The sequence below is a fragment of the Panthera onca genome, chromosome C2 (assembly GCF_046562875.1).
Source record: "Panthera onca isolate mPanOnc1 chromosome C2, mPanOnc1 haplotype 2, whole genome shotgun sequence".
Classification (NCBI taxonomy): Eukaryota; Metazoa; Chordata; class Mammalia; order Carnivora; family Felidae; genus Panthera; species Panthera onca.
This window is the reverse complement of record NC_138347.1, coordinates 26,052,157-26,077,537: the sequence shown is the minus strand read 5'-3', so window position 1 is coordinate 26,077,537 and position 25,381 is coordinate 26,052,157. Positions and strand designations below refer to the sequence as shown.

At 38.6% G+C, this 25,381-nt stretch overlaps 2 protein-coding genes across 11 annotated transcripts in view; one reads left to right on the top strand and one right to left on the bottom strand.

Annotated features, from left to right (window-relative positions):
* Nucleotides 1-25,381, top strand: part of LOC132683884 (uncharacterized) — a 351,206-nt gene that overhangs the window by 101,015 nt on the left and 224,810 nt on the right. The gene's annotated exons all lie outside the window — the stretch shown is intronic.
* The window catches only part of CC2H21orf91 (chromosome C2 C21orf91 homolog), a 32,214-nt gene continuing 27,226 nt past the window's right edge, over nt 20,394-25,381 (bottom strand). For 2 of the 3 annotated variants that reach the window (XM_060640305.3, XM_060640306.3), the window contains exon 5: nt 20,394-25,091. In XM_060640305.3, coding sequence (XP_060496288.1) covers nt 24,925-25,091 — 167 coding nt within the window. In that variant the 3' untranslated portion in view covers nt 20,394-24,924. The remainder of the gene's footprint in view (nt 25,092-25,381) is intronic. The other variant, XM_060640307.2, reaches the window with a different exon arrangement.

The window sequence follows — 25,381 nt, the reverse complement described above, 5'->3', positions numbered from 1 at the left end:
GGGCTGTTTGTCTGGATTCCATTCTTTTGGTCCCTTGTACAATGACTTTTAATATAATTATGTTTTGTTGTTATGACTTCTGCGTACATCTAAAGATATAAATAATAGCTACGTGAACTTATTTTAACTACGATAAGGCTATAGTTGACTCAGTTACTCATTTCATGGCGTGGTGGTTTCTTTATGAGGTCACATGCAATAACTTTCTCTGTGGTTTCATTACAAAACTGCATTCATTAAGTGACTGGTTACTTTTTATTGGTTTGTCTTGTGGATCATGTATTATTTTGTGTATTTTTGTGTGGTATATAGGGTACTAAGTCTGATGACATCTTTTTCTGTAACAGGGGCATCAAAATAAACCCTTGACTTAACGTAGCTTCTTGTTTCACATTTCCACAAATTGTCCTCCTTTTTCATGATCCCTATTCCTGTGACTTTTCCTCCTTGGCTCATCTCTTTGGTTTTGTGTCTGTGGATTAAGGATAAAGAAGGCTAGTTGGATTCATTCTGTTTTTCTTAGCAGTATAAAAAACAAACAAACAAACAAACAAAAACACTTTTTATTTTTTTAGAGTGGAGTTTCATTGAGTTTTTTTTTTTTTTTTTAATGTTTGTTTATTTTTTAGAAGAGTGCATGCAGGGGAGGGCAGAGAGGGAGACACAGAATCCAAAGCAGGCTCCAGGCTCTGAGCTGTCAGTACAGAGCCCGATATGGGGCTCAAACCTACAAACCATGAGATCATGACCAGAGCCAAAGTCAGATGCTTAACAGACTGAACCACCCAGGCACCCTGGAGTTTCATTGAGCTTTTAAGAAAAAGAGCTTCAAAGTTGACAGTCTTTTAGAATGACTATTTTAAGAAAAATTGGAATTTTGGCTTTATTTTTCAGGCTAATAATTTAGTTATTTATTTTTTAAACCTGTTTAGAATTCTTATTTTACTTAACTTTTTGAAAGTTGGTAATATAAGGGCACCCGGGTGGCTCAGTTAACTAAGCATCCAATTCTTGATTTCAGCTCAGCTCATGATCTCACGGTTTGTGAGATCGAGCCCACATCAGGCTCTGTGCTGACAATGTGGAGCCTACTTGAGATTCTCTTTCTCCCTCTCTCTCTGCCCCTCCCCCATTCATGCTATCTCTCTCAAAATGAATAAATAAACTTAAAAAATTTATAATAAATGGGGTGCCTGAGTGGCTAAGTCAGTTGAGCATTCAACTCTTGATTTTGGCTCAGGTCATGATCCTAGCTAGGGTCATGGGATTGAGCCCTGTGTAGGGATCTGCACTGGGTGTGGAGCCTGCTTAAGATTCTTTCTCTCTCTCCACCTCTCTTCCTTTGCTCCTCTCCACTGCTCATGCTCTCTCTCTCTCTAAAACAAAATTTTAAAAAATTAAAAAAAAAAAAAATTGATAATACATCCATACAGCTCTAAATGCAAAAGGAACAAAAAGTATAGAATGAAAACTCTTCTAGTCCCCAGTTCCTTTCCCTTAGAAGTTGCCAATACTATGATTCTTTTGTGTTATATTTTTGGGTATTTTTTTTTTTTTTTTTTTTTTTTTTGTATAAGCAAACAAGTATATATAAACTCTTTCTTCTGATTTTTTATGGTAACATACCCATCACATTGTGCTGCCTCCCCTTTTGTCAGAAATGGCATATATTAGAGCTTTCTCCATATCAGTACTAGAGTGCTTCCCTATTCTTTGTTCCAGTTGCCAAGTATTTTAGGGCTATACTTTATTTAACCACTTCTTTCTTCATGGTCCTTTTGGTTGTTTCTAATCTTTTAAAATATTATTAGTATGAACAGTATAACCTTGTACAGAACCAGTTTGCCTATTTGAGTTTATCTGTAAGATAGAGCCCTTAGAAGTATAACTTTCAGCTCACTTTGTACATGTATTTTAGGTTTTGATGGGCATTGCCAACTTGCTGTCCATAGAAGTAGCAGTAATTTACATTCCCTAGCTATTTTTGTATTACTTCTTAAATGAGGATCTCAAAGCATCAAATTACTTTATATCATTTAAGTGCTATATAGAATTAACCATAGATGGTCTTGGCCCTTAGGAACTAGCATTCGATAGAGATGTATTTTTTCCAAGTACATACATATTTTTTAATTGACTGTTCAGCTTTTTGTAATTTACTTGCCCCCATTTCTTTGTCTCGCTTTAGGAAAGTTGGGAAGAGTGAGCATGTGAAACTGGCAGAAACAGCTAGAAAGGTGGTTAACAAATGGTAGTCCTCCCTTGCCCCAGGGCCCATCATGTTCTGTTGGATGTCTCTTGCTCCTGGATTTAAAAAGGCCTGTGGCTGCAGGACAGGAGGGTGGGGAGAAATGAGCTGGAAGTCTGGTATCTAAAAGCGGAAGCTTAAACATAGCCTCGCTCAGGAAACTGTCCAAACTACAAATTACTCTTAACTTAAAAAAAAGAAGAAAGAAAGAAAGAAAGAAAGAAAGAAAGAAAGAAAGAAAGGGCCCCAAACCATTCTCACGAACGATTCTGACGTGAAAGAATAAAAAAGCAATTTTCAAACAATGTCCTGTGCACTGGCTGACTACAGCCATGAAGAAATCTAGTTTCCCAGGGGTGGTCCTGGCAAAACAGGTCTGTCTCCAAATGGTTCTAGACCTGTTTCTGCCCATCTCATTATACCTGTGAAATAAAAGGACAAATATGTTTTTCTCTTCAGTAAAATAGAGTCTCAGAGAGCTTATTACAGCAAATACTCAGAGCCCAGGAAGAGACAAGCCACATGCAATTGGGGAATCAGGAAAAAGACTGTTTATTGCACACCGGTGCTGGCCCAGCAGAGTCACCTCCAAAGGCTGAGCCCCGAACCCTGGCATTGGCCTCCTTTTATGGCTGGGACGGTAGGGGTTTGAGAGACAAAAGAAAAAGGGGAGAGGGCGCTTATCAGCGATGCTATCCGGGCAGTTGGTGGACAAGGGAGGCAAGCAAGATTATCAAAGCCAAAAGCATGCAAGGAGAATATCCAGCCTCGGACATCTAACTGGCCCCTTTATCTGGTTTTTGTGGCTTTTCTTCTCAAGCTTACCTGCTTTGCACTGGGATCCCACAATGGAGATGTGGCCAGAGGAGCAAGAATTTGAGAAGGTTGTGCTACCTGCCTCCCTATAGTCCTCACACCTCTGTTCGCAGTCTCATGAGAAGACAGAAGAACTCTGCCTCAAATTCAGGGCCCTCCCTCCAAAAGTAGTTCTCACACTATTCTGACTTATTCTCAGATTTATTCTTTTCACAGAAGCTGCACTCCTAACACACAGAATTATGTGCTCATCTGGTAACATACTCTGTTCTTTTCCATGTCATGCCATTATGCTTCTCCTGTGCCTGGAAGATTCTCTTCCCACTTACTACACATCAAAATTCTAGCTGTACTGTGCATTCATTAAGTGTTCTCTAACTTTGCTCTGACAAGCTCTATGTCATCTCTCCCTTGGCCAAATGCACGCTGCACTTTCTCATACTTCTCATCTGGCATCCTGGGCAGAGCATTCTGTTTATGAATTTGCCTCTTGTCTTCTCTTGCATTGGATTATAAGCCCTTTTATAGCACAAACCATTATCCTTCTATCCATTGCAGTGCCTGACTCACTTGAAGAGCTTAAACACACACACACACGTACACACACACACACACACACACACGTGAATGTATTTAGCATATGCATAAAGCAATTATGACTGAAGTGAATGAATGAATGAAGACATGTAACTTTCTTCTTAATTGAATGGTGGAAAACATTTCTTACAATTGATGCAACCAGAAGATAACGTTTCCTCCATTTCTGATAAGCCAGTGGTTCTCAATGCCATCAGGATCATCTGCATAGATTGTTAAAACTCAGATTGCTGGGCCCCACCCCCAGACTTTGATGCAGTATATCTGAGATTGTATATTTCTAACAAATTCCCAGGTGATGCTGATGCAGCAGGTTCAGGCACCACATTTTGAGACCTACTGTAATAAGCTATTAATTGTGTAAGTATCATAACATAATTATTCCTCAGTCACTTTTGTCCAATTAGCTCTGGTCTGTTTACTCAGGAGGGGATGTTTGATACATTCCAGAGACAGTTTGGACTGTGCCAGTGTGTCAGTAGACAGTGACCGATGAGACCAACCTTCGTGGCTGGCATTGTTTGGAAATTGTTGCTCCCTTGAACCTGTGAGGGAATCTAAAGAAATCCTTTTCCCCTGTTCCTTACCTCCCCGAGGAAGGACAGTAGACTTGAAGGTCAATCACTATTTAAACTCAATACTCTGTTGTGATAATGCCTTTAGATGGTATACACCACTATTTAAACTCAATACTCTGCTGTGACCATGCCTTGGGATGGTATACAAAGAGCTAAGGCATTGTACTGACATGGAACCTGTGTGGTCCTAATGCCTAGATTTTTAAAAGAGTAAGTTAACAAGAATATAATCTGTGGGACCCAGCACAAAATGAAAATGAGGGGTCTTTCGATAAAGAATGATGATGAATTTCAAGGTGGCAACAGCAGAGGATAAAGCAAGCGTGAGGCCCTTCTCAGTGTAGAGCCTGTGTGACTGCTCAGGTCGCGTTTCCATGAAGTTGGTCCTGATCTTGGCCGTGGAAGGGTTTCCAGCCATTTCTGGAAGAGAAAGCAAATGCCAGGGAAAGAGACAGGGTGAGGCAGAGGAATTGCACGATGCATGTGGAAATGGTGGAGCAGGAGGCTGGAGTTAGAGCTGACTTTCTAGGCCCTTCTTTCCTTCCACTTTGTTACTGTGCTGCTTTTCCCCCCTCAGAATACAGAGCACTGAAGGGATGGTGTGTCCCTCAGGAGATACGGCCCATGATGGGTTAAGAAAGAATGCCAAAGACACCACCAACCCACCACCCCTTGCAGAGTGCAGTGAGGAGCCTGAGAAAAGCCAGGTTGGCTGGGAGCAGTAGGTCAGTCACCCCAGGAGCCTACCTGAACTTAGAGTGGATGCAGTTCTCCCCTTTTAGTGTATCTTTTTCTTCAGGTGCTTCCTTTAAAAAAATTTGTTTTAATGTTTGTTTATTTATTTTGAGAGCAAGAGAGCATGCGAAGGGGAGGGGCACAAAGAGAGGGGGAGGGAGAATCCCAAGCAGGCTCCACACTGTCAGTGCAGAACCTAATGTGCAGCCCCATCCCACAACCCTGGGATCATGACCTGAGCAAAAATCAAGAGTCACATGCTTAACCAACTGAGCCACCCAGGTGACCTTTAAATTTTCTTCTAAAATGACATATATTATTTTTCTGTGGAAAATTTTTTCTTGGAAAAAAACTTGTATTTATTAAAAAAAAAAAATAAAGGAATCCATAGGTTTTCCATTAAGCGTCTACTAGATGGCAAGCTCCTTGGAAGCCAGGATCTGCCCCACACGTCTTGGTGTCCTTGTTCCCAGCACAACACTAGGCCCACAGACAAAGCGAGGTACAATTATGTTGAAAAATTGAACAGAATTGTTTCTGACATTTGCTCTAAAACTTCAAATGTTCTCCATAGTGTCTAGCACAGTGTCATTGTTTAAATATTTTAAAAGAAGATAGCTAGTTTGAGGCACACATTTGGGTTATGAGCTAAAGTTTTGCCAGCTTTATTATGGAATTTTTCTTGTTATAATAAATTCCTTTGCTAGAATATGTGTGCAAAAATTTAAGACCATTGAGAAGATTTAATTTGGCACAAAGTAGCTGTGTCATCTGGATAGCCAATTTATAAGTCTGGGCCTTCTTTTTCACATTCATTATTTGTCATTTAACTGAGCAATCAATTAATTAACATCCATTTATCGAGTCAGGCTTTGCTAATAAGCACAAGGGATCTTAACACACACAAATAGACATAAGTAGTCATTCTTACCTTATCATCTGGTGGTCATGGACATGTAAAGAAATAACAGTGTGGTTATGACACGTGCCAAAATGGTAGTGGTAGTAAAAGGGCTCTGTGAACCTAGGAGAGGAGCCCCTGCCCTCTGCCTGCAGAGTTGAGACGAATTTCACAGAAAAGGTGCACCTGAGGAGTGTCTCCAGAAGTGGTGGATGGGCTCCCTGGAAATATCCTCAGACTTCTTCTAAGTATGTGGGCCAAAATGAAGAATCCCTAACGTTCCTTGCAGAGGATTGAAGAGATGGCCTGAGAATGTTTGGGAGCAAGCGCGTATTTCCACCGACCCTATTTGTTTCTTTCAGGCACTCAGCTGTTTGCAATTCCGACACATAACTCTTTTGACCACATGGTTCTGTTTGTTGTGGTGAGAAGACTGTCCTTTAATATTTTTATTAAGGAGCATAATTTCTGTCCTCACCACCCTCATATACTGGTTTCTTCTTTGCTCCTTTTCTTTTTTCAAAGATCCTTGAAAAAGCCCTGTTTTACAGAACGCTCCTGAGGAAGAGCTAATTAGTTTTCTCAGCAAAATTAAAGGTGAATCATCTTTGAAACTCATAGACCTTTATACATTTCTTAATTCTTCAATTTCCAGTAAGAGTCCCCTATCTTCTGATGAAATTTCTTTTGCTAATGGTCATTTGTGATGCAAACAGATTCCTTAACTCTCTCTACAGAGGGTGAAAGAGAATCTGTTTCTAAAGAAATCATATAATACTTAAGACTTTTATGGTTATATTAATTTGGGGAAACATTTTAATGGGACCCTTTTTAAAAGAAAAAGGGTATAATAAATTTTCATCCCTCCACTTCTTCATAGTCTGAGGACTTGTTAAAAAGGGAGGTTCCTTAAGGCAGTTTTGACCTTGAACAGCAATTCTGCGTTCTCAAAATTGCTACAATGGAACTTTGGAAGTTTTGTGGGAATGAGGACAGTAACTTCTTAGAACCTGTCGCTTCAGTTTTATTCCCTCAATGTTGTTTTGAGTAATGGGAATGGGGGGCACGGATAGGTGGGGAACATACCACATATGGGTTCTTTTTGTTTGATTTTATAGTGTAATACACACGAGTGTTTCATAAGGATATTTTGGTGATTGTGTTCATTATCGAAGGAAGCAGGGACTGTTGAAGGAAGCATAGAGCTACTGAGTTTTGTGCTTCCCTATTTGGTGCAAAGATGCCTTGCTCTTCATCTCCCAAGTTCTGCTCCAACTTTGGGGGTGGAAGTGGGTTGAAAAAACTCACAGAAATAGGTTTCATGGGAGGCCAACACTCTCAGCCTTCCAGGGAGCTACCATTCTCCCTTCTGCTCCCCATGGTCTTTACGCAACTTAGGCAAAGAATGGTTTTTGTCTATTTTATGGCATTGCTCTGTCTCCTCCTTTCCTCATCACTTCCCCCTGAAAAATCTGAAATCCATGAGCAAAAGATACTGCTACCTATACTCAGCAGTTTCAGGAAAGCTGAAAAGGTTGAAATATTTGGGTTTCATTCTCTTCCTCTGCATATTTATCCATGGATTTAAAAGCACAGTCCTGGGGCGCCTGGGTGGCGCAGTCGGTTAAGCATCCGACTTCAGCCAGGTCACGATCTCACGGTCCGTGAGTTCGAGCCCCGCGTCGGGCTCTGGGCTGATGGCTCGGAGCCTGGAGCCTGTTTCCAATTCTGTGTCTCCCTCTCTCTCTGCCCCTCCCCCGTTCATGCTCTGTCTCTCTCTGTCCCAAAAATAAATAAAAAAAAAAAAAAATAAAATAAAAGCACAGTCCTAAGAGTTATTGAAACAGGGTTTACTTGGTAACTGTCACAACTGCTAGGGCACCAGTGTTCTCTCAGCTGACCTTCCCCCATGTAGCAACTTTCTTTTAAATACTGCTTCCGCTGCTAAACTAAAGACAAAATAAAGATGAAGTATGATGACAAATCCCTAAGAAATGTTTCACAATTTGCTCATTCAGAGTAAGGTAGAGTCCGTCGTTCACTTAAAAAACAAAAACCATCCTCCTCAGCAGAATTTGCTTTTGTTTTTCTCTCTGTAATTTACTGCCTGGTTAGGGTTTAATAACACAATATACTCTAGTTCACTGCCACCATAAAACTTGCAGGCAGAGAAGCAGCTACAGTTGAATACGTTCCCACTCTGAGTAAAGAAATGAAATCCTGAAGTTTAATCTTGGTGGCAGTGGAGCTGTGAAATGATAAGACAAATCAAGTTTACCAGACATTTTTGCTGAGATCAGGTTGCTAGATACTCAAGCACTGCAAACCTCCTGGGGGCCTATCTCATTCAGCGCACTCCACTGCTCTCACTTGGTTTAAGTTCTGAACATTTATTTGTGTTGATTGTTAGTATGAAAGTGATGTAATATTGCAAGAATTATGACCGAACCGAATAGTGCTTCCCGAGCTTTTCCAAACAGAAGACACTTTGGAGTACCAGAGGGGTGAAAGCTACAGTGATTTCAACATGGTTCTACTTTCCAGTTTTTTAAGAGAAGCATTTTTCACTGTTGGATTAAAGGGAATGCAGGATGTGATGAGGTGTAGATCACTGAATTGTAGGAGATGCCTGTGTATGTGTCTGTTACAAAATGGGAGTTTTTATGACCTAGGGATAGGTTTATGAATAGGAATGTGAATGCTGGCTGAAGAAATAGCATCTTTTATTAGTTGTCTCCTAGTATTTAAGCTAAAAGATCATCTATGATCTGGCCCATTTAATTAATATCACACAACTAATTGGATGTATACTATCTCCTTTCATACTCCTTAGCGTGAGGGTTATTTGCAAGGCAGATCTGCTGATGCTTAAAAACCCAAACAAATGGGAAGAATCACAAAAGGATATAAGATAAGGACACTTTGTACATAGATACTAGAAATTACTAAATGTTGGAGCTAACAGCTGAGCCCAGACCCTGTTAACCAGAATGTCTAGTCTCAAGTCTCAGCTTTACCACTTAGAACCTCATGATGTGGTCAACTTAGTCTTGTGCCTCAATTTCCCATCTGTAAAGTAATAGTACCCACCTCTTAGGTTTGTTAAGAGGACTAATTCATTTACTGTGTGTAAATCATTAGAGCAATTTGTGGCACATGCTGTTCGTTGCTTTGTTATTATTTGCTATGATTATTTACTCCAAGTTCCTGATGTCTAGTTTAGTGCTCTTTTATACGACTGCTGCCCAGAAAAGAACCTAATTTCTAGGTTCAAATGAGCTACATCATGCTGGTAAACACAGAAACTGGAAATATATGTGTATGTGTGTGCATGTGCATGTGTGTCTCAAATATAGCAGTCTATACTTCAAATCATGCTACAGCAGGGACCTTGAAAGAACTGTTTCTGTCTCCTTCCATTGAGGAAGGCCATCTAGAATATCGTAGGTGCCTCCTAAGTGATGTGTCCTTTAAAGGCCATCACTCTCACTGCCCTCCCCCTGAGTGGCCTTTCATACAAATGTTGAGCCTCCTCTTTTAGTGGAAGTTTTAAGGTCACCAGTGATGTTGTTAGCAGTTGACAAACCTCAAAGAAACATCTTGGCCCAAGAGCTTTTTCCAGGCTCTGTTTGCACAAGTCATCTGAGTGGGACTTTGGAATTTGCAACTCATCAGTAGTAATAATAGTCCCAAATAACCAGCTCAAGACCAGGAACATGCCTCCAAAAATTGTACATTTTTAGAAGCGGTACTAGGTTTTCATCACTGACCATAGTCAGCATTGGATTTACTGTTTTAGTTTGCAAGACTCTTGCTCTTTTCTGAAAACAAAAAAAGTGCCTTTACCTTAAGGGCAAAATGTAAATGTGTGACATGTGCTTTTCCCCAGGCAAGTGACTCACTGCAGATGTAATGACAAGCAATCCTTCAGTTTGATAGTAGATCAGTGAACTCGATGTAGAAGTGCAGGAAATGTGCAATGTTAGGAAATTGGATAAGCAAGTTTATCTCTAAAATAAGCCTCAACTTGTTAAAAGTACTACTGCAGCCAAAGTTAATGGCTATCAAAATTTAGAAAGAGTATATTCATAGATCCAATTCATTCCCTCAACATTAGTTTAATGAGCATTTACTACAAGTCTCTCTACTAGGGTCGAGGACACAAAAACAAGGAGATACTGTCTTTGCCTTTGGGGCATTTTGAGTCTTTGGCTGAAACTGGTCCTAAATAAATGCTTTCCAAAATGGATCCGTAAGTCCAGTGTTAAGGGAGCACAGAAATTCGGAGAAATATTTTCAGAAGATTAAACACTTAGAGTGGGTCTCAAAAGGGAAAAATAAATTTCTGGAGAGAATGGGGGAAGGACATTCCAGAAACAGCCAGAGAGCATGTATAGAGGCAGAGAGAAGGGGTTGCATAGGATGTGCTTGGGGACTTGGCTAGAGGGAACATTTCATTGAAAACTGTAGGGAGAAGTAAAGTTAGTAATAGTAATTGGGTCCAAAGGTACAGAGCTTTGGATACCCAGGTGGGTTTAAAACCCAACCTAAGGCAACATACCATCACACTTTTTTAAGTATGAATGTGATGTGGATAAAGGTCTTTGAAAGCTGACTTGGGAGATAGGCTGGTGTATGGATTAGGATGGGGAAAGTCTGGACAGAGTGGGGGTATGTTGCTCAACTCAGGCTCTGTAACAAAAACCATAGACTGGGTGGTTTAAACAACTTATTTCTCACAGTTCTGGAGGCTGAGGAGTTCAAGATCAAGATACTGGGTGATTTAGTTCTTGGGGAGGGCTCTTCCTGGCTTACAAATGTATGCTTTCTCACTGGCTTCATAAGGCTGAGGGGGCTGAAGGAGGAAGGAGGTGTATGTGTTGGGGGAGAGAACATTCTAGTCTCTCTACTTCTTAGGAGGACACTAATCCCATCATGACCTCATGTAAACCTAATTACCTCCCAAAGGCCTCACTACCTAACAGGAACCTAATTTGTAGGTTCAGATGAGCTACAGCATGCTCCCATACTGTCACATTGGGAGTTAAGTCTTCAATACATGAGTTCTGGAGGCACGCAAACATTGAGCACATAACAGAATTAGAAGGCTCCTTAGTGACTAAGGCATTAAATAGCAGGGTTAGAATTAAGGTACCTCAGTTTTCTGATCTGTAGAGTGGGGAAATTAAGTGTACCTACCTCACAAAGAAATTTTGAAAGTTAAATGTCACAATGTGTATAAAGCAAGAGGAACAATGCTTGCTCTTTAGGAAGACTCCATACATGTCAGTATTTTATTATCTACAATGACGAATAATAGTATTCACTAACTTTTTGAATTGCTTTTGTCACATTGGTAACATTTGAAACTCTAAGGATCAGGATTTGTATTTAGAGCCATTATATGATTTCCCCCCCTTCGTTTCAAGTGCTTTGTTATCACAGAATAGTCTTTCTTTTTTTAATTTTTAAAATTAAAAAAAGTTAGTTAACAAATAGTGTAATAATGATTTCAGGAGTAGAATTTAGTGATTCATCACTTACGTATAAACCCAATGCTCATCCTAACATGTGCCCTCAATGCTCAGCACCCCACAGAATAGTCTTTTTTTTTTTTTTTATAATTTTTTTTAACGTTTATTTATTTTTGAGACAGAGACAGAGCATGAATGGGGGAGGGTCAGAGAGAGAGAGGGAGACACAGAATCTGAGACAGGCTCCAGGCTCTGAGCTGTCAGCACAGAGCCCGACACGGGGCTTGAACTCACGAACCTCGAGATCATGACCTGAGCCGAAGTCGGACGCTTAACCGGCTGAGCCACCCAGGCGCCCCAGAATAGTCTTAATTCATAAAATTTGTTGTTTCTTTTCTAGCTTTCAGTGAATAAGCCCTAAGAATAGCAGCCAAAAATTTTTACCAAATGTTTTCCAATTTAATATTTTTATCAGTTTTACATTTATATCATTAAAAAAAAAAATCAAACTGCAATTTCTTATGGTAAATAGCAGTCCCGTGCCTCTTCCCACCCCACCTTCACCCTCCATCACTTAATCACCTGATTAAGGTGGGGCCTTAAAGTTATTCTTTTCCACTTGTTAAGTCATAATTATTTAGGGGAGGTGTTTTGAGATTATGTAACTCCTCTATCTCTCACGACAAACTCAATTTATTCACTTTTTAAAATCAGTATGGATACCTATTTTCCCATTTTATTCAAATGATTCACTAATTATTTTGATACTTAAACTGTTTCTGATTTAGCCAATGGAGTACTGTTAATGTGGCTTCTGTGTTCTTTTGACATGTCCACATCATGTTTTAAACACTTTTGTACTTTTGGGAACAAAAAGACTCATCTTGTTCTTTTCCTGCCCTAGTCCTAAAGTCAATCATTTCCCCAAGGGGCCTGATTTAGTAAAGAATGGTTTGTAGAAATTAAGGTTTGGGTTCTAGGTGATGCTTATTGCTTTTGTCCAGGGTCAGTCTCCCAGCCCCTTTCAGTGGACAAGCACGTATAAATGCGTTTACACATATGCACCTGTATTCCTCTATCTACTTAGCTATCATTTATCTATCTTAAAAATTATGAGTCGACTCTATTATCTTCAGTTCCAGTCAAGCCCACAGAGTTCATTCTAGTATTCTCCCTTTCCAATTTGTAACTCTTTCAGGAATGAGAAACCAGGCTCCCATTATCCTTAATATATTTATTTGATTAACCTCTGTGTATGTAATCAACTCTCCATCGCCACTCTTTCCCCCCTTCTTCCTGCAGCCCACTGAGGCTCTAACACCCCACAGCCAGGCCTTCATCTCTCCTGATGCCCCCATGGATGCCCTCCTTATCTCTCTGGCGGTCTGTCAGACTGCATCAGCTGCCTCCACCCCCCCAGCTCTAACACCTCACACCAGCAGCACCCCCCACCCTCTGGACAGCTGGCTTATTTGTCTCACCTAGTAGTTCCTATGCTGAATTGGTCTAGAAGGAAAGGGGAAGAGGCAACACAAACTTCCTGAATTTTCTTAGGGCATTTTGCTGGTGCTATTTCTGGCATCTCCAGTAATGAGATTTCAGTGAAGTTGACTGCTCAGAACAATTTAGCACAGCCAGACATGTGGTCAAGCTGCAGGCTTCTTTCAGACGCGAGTTCTTTCTTTATAGCAGTCTCTCATTCTCTTCCTGTCCATTAGCATGACAGGAAACCAAGCAGTGGGTAATTGGATAGGTCCTCCTTTTACTTCTAATGAGCATTAAGTTAGTGGTAATGACTAAGAAGAGGGTTACTTAACTAACAGTCTCAGATCTTGTTCTAAAGTTTCTTTGTATCTGGCTACACATCTGTATCAAATTCACTTAGGTATGGGATTGGAATTTGGCTTACTGAGTTTTGCTGGTCCACCTACCTTAGCTTTCTTCTCACTGGTTCTAGAGTGTGGTACAGAAATATGTCATTTCTGCAAAAGAATAATATAATATAATATAATATAATATAATATAATATAATATAGAGTGGGACATTTGGGACTTTATACATGCTGTTGTCATTTTCTTCTGTTGTCAAGGAAATCCCACCCACATTGTGCATAGCCCTTTGAACATACAGCTACAATAATATAGGACTTTACACCTCTGTTTTGAAGAACCAGTTAGGAGCAATGGGCATATGTTTTCCTTTTTTTCTAGGTAATTGCAGTGGATATTTAGAAGCTTCCATGTTTCCTAGGAATGAATTTTGCTGAAACTGGCTTTTTGATGTAAGGAAGGTACTTGCTGTCTTCAGGTTCTGATAGGAACTGTTCTTATAGCCTATCCTGGTTGCCCTCCCAGTGAGGACATCTAAGATACTCTCTGGATTCACTAGCAGTTGTCCTGGTTCCAACAAAGCCTTGCTTTAACTTAGCAGGGAAAACTTACCCTGTTTTTTTCTTTTCCCTGTGTTTTTCTCTTCTGGCTGTTTCTGTGGTCCATCAGAGTGTGAAGAAATATCCTACAATTCCATTAGATGGAACATCTTATATGATAGAGATAAAAACTAGAAGCCTGGATAGAGGTGGTATATCACAGGAATGCTGGAAATGGAATGGGGAGATTTGGGATTTGGTCCTTGCCTCTGTGGCTACTAAGAGCTGTAGAATGTTTGGAAGTTTCTTAAGCGATTTAAGCCACTTAAGGGGATGAGACTAGTTAAGCAGTTTCTTATAGGGCTTCGTAGATACCCAGGGCTATAGATCACTCAGAGCTGACCTACAGCTTTGGTGTAGGTGACAGTTTGGGGGACCTGGGGGTGGGGGGCAGTCACTAAGAAGGATGTGAAGGCAGTTTGTTCCAAGAATCTCCACTGTCTTTCATGCAGAGCAGTAACTCTACTTTCATACGTTACAATTTATGTTCTTAGAGGACTTTTTGTTTTGAAAGGCTCTTCTAAAATAAAACAAAATCAAGTCAAATAAAGGCTAAAGGACTCTTGAAGTCCCCTTTAGCACTACATAGTTAGTGGTTTCCTATGATATTTATGTATCTCACATGCTGGTTCACTTTGTTCTCTGAGATGAGACCAGTCTGTGTCAATCTGGGACAGAAATTCCCTCCACACTTTGATGAAAAGCAGGGTAGCCCTGCAGGATGTGAACTTTCTATTTGCTAGTGCTTTGTTCACACAGGTATGAAGATGAAAAGAAATGGAAGAAGCAAAGGAAATGTGGTTTTACATGTCACTAGCTCAACTCCGCCTGCATTTTCTTTTCTGTTAAGGGAAACTCCCCGATCTTTCTTTCGGAAGGGCTTCAGCAGTGCACAAGGGCCCCACATTTTTTCTGGTGCTTTTCTGAGAGGCAGTGTGGCAGCAACTTAGCAGGGGGCCCAGATGCTGGATTTTCTAGTTTCAGAGCTATCTGATGAGGACAGAAAGGAACAAGTTCCCCACAGTGAGATAGCCAGAAACTTATTTACCCAGTTAATTGTGGGGAGCACCCAGGACTAAGCAAATTTGTTTCAAGGATGTTGGATTTGGGGTGATGGTGGTTAAGATTTAGCGGTATCTCTCTGGAGAATTATTTGTGTGGTAGAGGTAGGAGAGAGCAAAGATAATACGAGATGTACAAACAATCAATATTCTAAAACCTTCAATAATTTATCTAAAATTATTGGGTAGTGATTTTACTAGGGTTAATCATCTACATAAGATTGTGGTTTTAATTTTTACCAAATAAGGACTCAAAATTTAAGAAATAAACACAAATAAAAACCTACCGTCTACTATTACTATCACTTTATGAAAGAAAGAACAATTTTCCACTCCCATAATAGGAAAGATATAATCTCAGAATAAAGGTGAGATGTATTGATGGAATTATGTTCTACTACACAGATTACCATACTGCTTTACATTTTCATTTTCCATGCCCAGGTGGAAATGTCCAAGGCAGTTATTAGGGGCTGAGCTGTAGATGACCCAACTTCTGACTGTGTGGCAGAATCATCCCATTGTTACTCCTAAGAGAAATACTTTTCCTTGATAAAAAAAAAAAATGTGGGACAGTAATAAGGTGTCAAGACTTAGTCTTTTTTTTCTTTCTACAGACAATACATAGAGAACTGTATAGCTGTTTATGAGCCAGGTTGATTCTGCTATCTTTTCTCTTCTGTCACAGATGATCATACAACTGTCTTGCTGTAAAAGCACCTCACAGTTTCTTCTTAAATGAAACCACACTTCCTTTATATTCTTTTCAGCTCAGTTCTGCTGTTCATGCCGGGGCTAGGGAGATTTTCCATTGCAGGCTTCTTAAAATTCATGATCCTTTTAGGTTATGAGCTGGCAGTTCGCCTGAAGATCACCGAGTTCAATGCCACCCTTTACAGATGAGAACACAGAGCCTAAGAGAGTTAGAGTGGTGCCCAGCAGTGACAGAAGAGGGTCAGAACCTAAGTTCTCGAATGTCAGTTTAGCAATGCCTTCCTCATTACAACTTCCTCTTCTGCCTTTACCGCTTTCCATTCAGTTGCCTCTTTTTCCCTAGAAGAGCCCTTCTCCTTCACGTTGCCTTTTCTTGGCTTTGAAGTTGCAGATCTGAAACCGTGTTTAGCTAGGCCTTGGCTTTCCTCCACACTCTGTATCCCTACTAGCTTCTTCTAAACTGCTTTTTATCTAGGGTAGATACTTCCCACTTCTATGCTGAAGCTTGACACCAACCGACCTAGACAACAGAGTCTTAATCCACTCTTCAAACAAAAATAATTGCTTGAAAATGATTGCTTAAGTCAAAGCTACAGAGTTCATTTTTTCTGCTACACACTATTTGCAGTAACTTTTCAAATTTCTCATTTCCCCCCATGTTTGGAATTTTATCTAGTGGGTAGGGTTTTTGTGAATTTTGTTTTTGAGTCACAATGTTATCTGAGTTTCAGATTCTATTTTCAGCAGTGCTTTCAGCTGAGTTTATAATTGCAAAAATATTCCTACTCTGTATGTATTTACAGCAACAAAATCTGAATGCAAATTGAGAAATTCAATCAATGGCGAGTCATAGACCCCAGTTTCCACCTTTTATAAACAGTCTGGCAACCCTGCCTCCGGTAGCCAGGATCTCTCTCACGCCTGAGAAAGCAGCTATTTAGCACTTCACCATTTCTCCTGAGCCTCTGACCCCATCATCTTTTCCTTTTCTCTCAGAGAAAATAGAATTGGCCACATAGGGGCTTTTTCAACTTACTCTCCAATGAATCTCCCTCGAACACGTGCATCTGCAGTTTTGTCTTCTCTCCAATGTGAAAGCCTGAGACCATCCCAAACTTCTTCAAAGACAACCTGTTCTAGATATGCTAGCCTGTTCTGCCTCTTCAGTACTCTACTCCTTTGATTATGGCTACTTCTCCATCTGTAGCCTTTCCACTAATCTGTCCTCTTAGTATTGACTCATGATAAAGTACTTCTCAACTTAAAAAGCACAACCACATTCTGACTTCACCTTCATTTATCGTTAAAATTCTTAGAGGTCACACCCCAGTTCCACTATGCTACCGCTTTACCCACACTTCAATTCATCGTGCTCTACTTTTTTCTCCCATAGGTCCATTAAAGCACTTCTTATTGAATTTTTGGTTGCTAAATCCGATGGACACTTTTCAGTCCTTATTGACTTAAACTTGGTGTGTAATCCTTTTCAGTTGACCAATAAAACCTTATTGGCTTTTGTATCCTTTGGACCCAAAGCCTACGGGGCGTGTTAGAATTCCTGGCACATAAAAGTCTCAGTTTGATGACAAAATTTAAATGGAAAATAGGCAGGAGCCAAGTGGTGAAGGCTTTTAATGCTGAGCTCTGAGGATTCGTTTTGATTACACGAGCAATGGTAATCTAGAAAAGACTGCGCAGGGAAGTAGTAGTATTACATCTTTTGGGAAGTAAACCCCGGGGGAGTTGATGGTTTAGAGCAGTGGTTTGCAAAGTGTTCTGTAGACCAGCAGCATCAGCATCACCTGGGAGTTTGTTCGACAAAAATTCATAGGTCCCACCCCTGACCTATTGATTCAGAAGCACTGGAGGTGCAGCCGCGTGATGTTATGTTCCATGAAACTCAGAACCAGCATTTTGGAGAAGAAACAGAGACAGAACGAATGTGAGTTATCAAAGTCCTGAAATAGTCATGAAGGTGTTGTGAAAAGTGGGATACGTGGAGAGGTGTATTCAATCACTGGATGAATGCCTTAGGCATTGTTTTGGTAACTGATTTACCTCTAGAGGGCATGCAATCCTAGTGTTGCCTATGAAGTCTCATTCACTCATTCATTCAATAGATGCTTACTGGGCTAAAGGTCATTTAGTATTTCCAGGGAGAACACAGGCAAAGCCCTGAGCTAAAATTATGACCAACACTCTTTCTATTAGATCACCTCTTCCAAGATCCTGGTAGATACAAACCGTAAGCACTTGCAGTAATCAGTGGAGGGCAGTGAGAAGTTCTCCAAAGTCACCCCAAGTGCGAACAATGAAAATGTTTAATTGGAAAAGACATCCACATTACCAAAAGGTTTACTTTCTCTTCAAAAATTTCCCATCAGATTCAGCTAACCCAGCAGGCAGACCTTGTGGTCCTGAAGGCTTTCAGTTCACTTTTAGAAATGAATTTTGTTAAGATTTCAGAGCAGAAGAACATTGGACATGGACCCAGTGCATGAAGTGAGTAACTGAGTTCTCAGTTGCAAACCAGAGAAAGCAACCACTTCACTTAGGCTGAAAAGGAACTTATTCAATGGGCAGAGATCACGCAAAAGGCTTGGAAACCAGAAGGAACAAAATGTACAAGATTCATGACCAGATTTACACAGAGCAATGGCTACTCAACACCAGATGCCGGGAGCTTACCTGTTGCCCCCACTGGATACTGGATGTTGGTCCTCTTGAGGGACATTGCCGCTCTCAACATGGACCTTCCCTACCCAGTTTCTTTGCTTTGCCAGTCAGAGTGGGGTGTCCCATATGTAAGAGAGGTTGGGATTAAGTTTTTGCTTCTAGAAGTCAAGGTGGTTTGTGCCATTTGAACACTGGAATGGAATTCAAACGGAGCACGAATGAGAGAGAGAGAGAGATCCATTGATATAAACTTATGAGTCATGTGTAATTTAAGATAGTAATGATCTAAGACATGATCTAGATCAGATACCCAAAGTGAAACCTTTTACTAATACTCAGAATCCAATATATAAATGATATAGAAAGGATATTATTCTGATCGCTGCTCTCCCTCTGTTCTGTCCAACACATGCACACCTACTTGCTAGGCTCTAAATTACCTGCAAAGAATTCCAGGCCCTATCATGACATTTAAAGAGGAGGGAGAACAAATTTTATTAGTTTTAAAATTCCCAAGAAGGCTTGGAAACTGGGCAGGAACAAAGGTTGGAAAGGGGCACTAAGCTTACATTCTACCAACTATTTGCTCTAGCTTGGTGAATTCAGGCTTAGAAAAGTTAAGTGATGAATTTCCCTTAACATCACAAAGTAGTTAAAGCTAAAACAAGACAGCAATTTCACTTGTGGTCTCGTGCTCTTTCCAGTACTTTCTCCAAACCAGACTCCATTGATCTTCACTTGCCTCTTCTGGAAAACAAAGTGGTCTGACTTAGACTGTTAGACATTGAAAAGACCTTCAAGGATGATTACTATTCTCTTAGCAACCTGTTAAATGTTTCAGTTCTCAAACATCCCTTGTTTTGTATTCTGCCTCTGATCTTTTTTGTACAACTGTCCTTGTTTCCTAGTTTTAAATTACCACAAAAGCAGGGGCCCCTGGGTGACTCAGTCAGTTGGGTGTCTGACTTTGGCTCGGGTCATGATCTCACACTCTGTGAATTCGAGCCATGCATCGGGCTCTGTCCTGATGGCTCAGAGCCTGGAGCCTGTTTCAGATTCTGTGTCTCCCTCTCTCTCTGCCTCTCCCCTACTCATGCTCTGTCTCTCTCTCTCTCCTTCAAAAATAAATAAACATTAAAATAAAAAAATTTAAAAATAAATAAATTATCGCAAAAGCATATACATTACTTTAAAAATCATCTGTGGGGAAAAATTGTAATTTGTGAATATTTGGATTAATAATGCTAACCACAATTAATGACCTTGAATACTTTAATTTCTATTTTAATATTATTTTAAAAGCCAATTTAAAAATATTCATAACAGCTTTATTCATATTAATCCCATACGGGAAACAATTAAAATGTCCATTACAGGTGAATGGATAAACAATTTACAATACATTCATACAATAATAGAGTACTGGTCAGAAGAAAAAAAAAGAGGGCACAAATTAGTCATCTTTTTGTTAATATGGAAGAAATTTCAAAGCATCCGGTTGCATGAAAAAAGCCAAAGGCAAATGAGTACAGTATATCCTGTGTAACATTTATGTAATGTCCTAATATAGCCAAATGCAAATTACAGTGATGGAAGTCAGAACAGTGGAGGGGAAATGGGGAGTTAAGACGACTAGAAAGGGTCACAAAGGTTGATGGTTACACAGTTGTGTACCTTTGCTAAAACTCAAACACCACTCTTAAAACCTGTGTATTTATTGTATGCAAAGTACACTGCAATTTAAAAAGTTGCACAGACACCCAGTAAGCCACAAGAATCTTATTTCCTGTTTCTGGGCTTTTGATACAGAGGGAATATTAACTCTCAAAGAGATTCTCACAAAAAATTAAGATAAATTGCTAGAAGATGATTGTTAAGTATAGACTCCCTAAGCCTGCAAAACAAAACCCTTCATATAGGTCATCCATTTAAGGAAAGAAAAAGAGTGGCTCAGTCGGTTAAGCACCTGACTCTTGATTTTGGCCTAGGTCATGATCTCATGGTTCGATTCATGGGGGATAGAGCCCCGCATTGGGCTCTGCACTGACAGCACGGAGCCTACTTGGGATTTGCTCTCTCTCTTTCTCTGCCCCTCCCCTGTTTGCACTCTCTGTCTCTCTCAAAATAAATAAGTATTAAAAAAAAATCCACTGAAGCTAACAGATAACAAAATATTTATTTTATTGTTGTAAAATTAAAAATAGACAAGCATATGCAGTTACAGTTCCAAAGCAGAACAATACAAATATATAAATTATTGCAGTTTTAAAAGAAAAAATACCCAGTAATGTCTGAAACCCTCTTAAAACCAACTTGTTTTTTACCAGTAGTTTCATTTTCTTTTCCCAAAGACCCTAGCACAATTTTGTAACATAAATTTCTAACAGCAAAGAGAGATAAGTTCAATGATCTAGTATATGCTACTTTAAAACAAGGTTAACACACACATACGGACTATAAAAGTAGGGATGGCAGCATTTAAACAGAAGTCACTACTGAATACTTTGTAAACTGCCTCTTTTGGAGGCAGCAGACGGAAATAAACATTCTACACAAGTTTGAAAAAAGAAACACACATTTGCTAAAATTCCCTTTGCTGTGTGTGCAGCTGAGGAAAGTTCAACTAACAATTTAGGGGGGTGGGGAATACACATCTTCATGATTTTTTTGTTTTACTTTGGTAAGCTTAAAATTGTGTACTAATTCAGTATTACTAAAATGCATTCGTAGGCTGGACTCTTTTTAAACCAAAAAGAATAGGGAAAAGTAGGTTACAAGCTAGGTGCTAAAAAAAATCTAATGCTAGAGACTTGCTATGATTGGTTCATAGCAAGATGACTAAGTTGCTTAATACGTTAGACTAAATTCTATAATAAGGGCAATTAGGAAGGGATGAAGTGAATGGAAATACTGAGATGTAGGACAGACCCTCGTTATTCCACAGTACTAGAGCCCTCCTCCAAGGTACCTTTCCTTGTGCTGGAGCTCTATTACCTTATTATTCTGGTAAATAAACTCTTTCCCATGCTACCACCACAAAACTTAACATGGCAAGAATAACCTTTGAAGATTTTATCTCTCACTGATTCTCACCACAAATTTCCTCCATAATTATTCCCACCAACCTGAAGTTAATAACAAAATTAAAATTAAAATTAAAAAAATTGTAGAGTACTAAACTTTTTATTAAGTACTTAAAAATACTCAGATATCTTACTTCAGTATAAGCAATATCTGTCAGTAAATCAGAAAAAAAGAAACACTATTAGACCTTTACACTGTCCCATTTGAAAACTTTTATGTCACAATTTTATGGTCACCAACTGAACCTCCTTCTAAGCGATACAAATAATTTATTCTTTAATAGTTCTTACTTAAATTTAGAGCGTATACATTTTAAATTGAATTTTATAACATTAATACAAAACAAAGTAAAAGCAAAACTGGTAAACATTAACACAAACAGATCCTCAAAAATTAATTTAAAAAATCCTAGCAAAAACTGACAAGTCTCAACAGTGTAAATGCCAAGGTAAAAAATATCTAAACGAGAAAAGAAAGCACTTTAAACCATTTTCAGTGTTAAACAATGTGGTCAGATGAAAACCCCAGGAAATCTCAAGATGTCTGTCAAGACGCCAATAAAATATATTTTGACTATATTTTTGAAATCACTTCCCAACATGAACTTATTATTTTAAAAATAATTCTCAAGTGTATGTAAAAATGGGCACTTTGTGGTGAAATGCGCATAAATTTGAAAAACTAAGAACATTTCTTTGCTCCAACATTTAAGAACTACATAATGGAATGAAACACTATTTTGCTGTCTGTATCACCTAAGTGATGTCCTAAGTGCATACCTTTTTTTTCTTAAAAAAAAAAAAGAAAGACTAATTTGGATATTAAATGTTAGGGTCAAAGGGTGATAACCTCAAAATTAAAATAGATTTTTACCTTAATTAAAAGTCTGAACAAATTTGAAAACTTTAATCTCTAATGTGAACAATCTCGTGTGGTCAAAATCACTTTGGACTTCAAGTTGATTTTTAAAACTCCATCCAATTTGTCTAAAATTATGAAATCTAACATGAAAAAAACATTAGTTTTATTTCACTCCCCTTAATAATATAAGCTCTGGAAATGTTAGACTGGCGGTCTTCTCCCTTTTGCCATTTTTGAAAGTGATGGTATATATGAGATTTTCTTCTAAACTTCCTCAAAAAGTACTAACAACTGTACAGAAGAATAGCCAAGGATGGTAACAATATTTGTAGTTTTTCATATTCTCTCAGAACTCAACTCTGTCCCTTCTCCTCCTTTTAGCATATACAGTAACTACATCTTCATTCAATCAAGAAAACTAACAAAGGAATCAAAGTTTACCAAATGGTTGGATAAACTACTGTGCAAAGTCCTTCAAGAAAAATTCTTTCACTACAGTATTCATTCAAATAAAGTACTAATATGAGTACCAGCACCGCAGATTGTTTACAGCACCTTTCCTTTGAAGAGCTTAGGTAGAAATATCTAAATGAAATAAATCAGAATCCTCAGTTAAGACCTTACTTAGTACATGCACAATCCCACCCAATTGTTCCAAACTCATTAGTAAAGCTACATATTTGCCAAAAACAAAGCAAACCCTTTTCTTTGGATTAACACTGTTGCATTTAGGACTGCACCATATGGCTCATACTCTGGAAATAGGCTACTACTGATATCAAATGCAACACATCCCAAACTTTTATGACTGTCCCTAAGTGATCTAAATAGAAGCACAAATGTGTGCAAGCACACTGGCTGGAAACATTCTTGATGAATTATGCCAAAAAAAGAGTAAAGTCAAATTAAAAAAATGTGACCTAACAACTAAGCACTTACTAAGATATTTACTGGCATCATCAGGAAATGTCTTTATTTAACTTGTAAATTTATAAAGATTTTGATATTGCACACGTTCAGTTTAAAGCTTATCAAAACTAAGGCAATGTATCCTCACACTCCCTGGATTTCAAATTCATTTTGGATGCCTCGAAAAACTGAGAGAAATTCAAAGTATTTTTCAAAAGCTCCCTCTGAAAAGCAGTTATGTCAGACTTAAAAGAAAACAAAATGAAATCAATTGAGATATCAATTAATACTCTCAGGCAAATTTAACACATTAGTATTACAAAAAATTGTTTTCTACTAGACTGAGGCGTTTCTTTGCTTAGTCAAATACTGTTTTGTGTTCAGACTAAACTCTGACCCAAGCCAGAGCAGGCTGCCAAATTTAAAATAGAAGTCATTCATATCTTTATGCATGAAGCCGCCAAGTTAATGGGCTTTTCTGTAGATTCTTTCAAGCAAAGATTTTACCTCATAAATATATTCTAGCACCAACACAAAACAGAATTTAGAGCCCATTTTAATTCTGTATTGGTTATAGCTTTTACTATATAATACATTGTTATAAAACTTACCTAGCTGTCTGAGACGACATACTAGTTCAGAATTCTTTGGAAACATCACAGGCAACTTACAAGAATATCCTTTTAAAATGGGCTTATTTTTTTGAATTAGAGTTTTGTTTTCCTGTGTCAAGCAGTCTTCTCTTTCTCTTTAAGTTCTAAAGTTTAGAAAAACACCTCATAATGCTTTTTTCAGGTCAGTAATACTGACAAGAGAATTTGGACAGTTTAAGGATTCTTGAACCTATATCTGAAGTAGCACACAGAAGAATTTTTAAGTTTTTTTTTAAAGATAGGACAACAATTTCGCAGCATATTCAATTTGACAGATGTTACACTGGACTTGGAAGTGAGGCATGACTTACTCTGTCCAAATTCTAACACATCAAAGTCATTAGAATGGAAGTAATAATGAAATATAACAGGCTTTTACTTTTATGGAGACAAGCTGACATATGAAAACTAGATTAGCATTTTCTTTCTGAACAAACTCAGAACTGCTTTTGTTAGAAAAAAATAATGTACTTTTTTTCTTGGATATTTGCTTTAAAAAGTTATTAATTCCTCTTTCCTAAGAGTTATTAGAAGTCAAAACAATTCAACTAGATAGATTTCTACTTCAAAATACATTTATCTTTGGAAAACAATAGTAAAAAGAGTGTATTAAGAGAATAAAATGCAGTGATCTGAAATATGAGTGAACGTATCCACACAGGAAAAGTGTAAATATAATATACAGAGGCATTCAAATACACATTTATAAAGAGAATGGAAAGGTACCTAAAATAGCATTTATATATATAAAACTTTCATATTAAAATATTGCTCATAATAAATAAGAGGTGTATTATGAATTCCATTTCCCTCTTAAAAGTTATCTTTAGTAGTTCAGACTAATTAAGGAGTTTAATTTTCTATTGTTTTGACAGGTGAATTGCATTAAAATGTTTAATCAAATCACACTGTAACAGTAGTCACATGTGGTAAGTTAGGGAGGGCCATTTAGTAATAATGGGAAGAAAGATTCCCAAAATGAACCAAAATGATTAATCCTAGAAGACTAGAGTGTAACGATCTGCTTTATTTGACAAAGATGTTAAATAGTGCCTTCAGCTTTGCAAATTTAAGGACCATAAAAAAATGGGACCAATAACTTTCTTCAACTTCTTTAAAGTTGTCATGCCTGGCAGACCAGTACATGGTAGGGGCATGAGGGCCAAGGAAGGAAATGTTAAGTTTGGTTTAGTTGTTTATGGGTAGGTGTGACTTTGTTCCTGTTCGCCCCACTTGCAGACACGGTAACTTGGAATAGTTCTTGAGGAGCTGTTCGATGGCAACATGGCGGACGTGGAGCTCTGAGGCCAAAGAATCTTTTTCTTGCACTTGGTGTGTTAACTCTTCAAAAACTTCTGTAAAGATTTAAAAGGTGGATGAATATATAAATAGGTTCATTTATGACTTACGGGACAGGAAGTGACCGTTAATACTCAGGTCTGGAAATACCTCTTAAGAGGTTTTGGATTCAGACTACCTACATTTTTGAATTCTTGTTCCTACACTTTTATAAGTCTCAGGCAAGTGACTAAAACTACACGCTTTAGTTTCCTCTTATGTATAACCTTGGTATCAATAGTAAGCAATTCACAGGGCTACTGTGAGGATTAAATGAGATCATACGATAAAGTACATTCCACAGAAT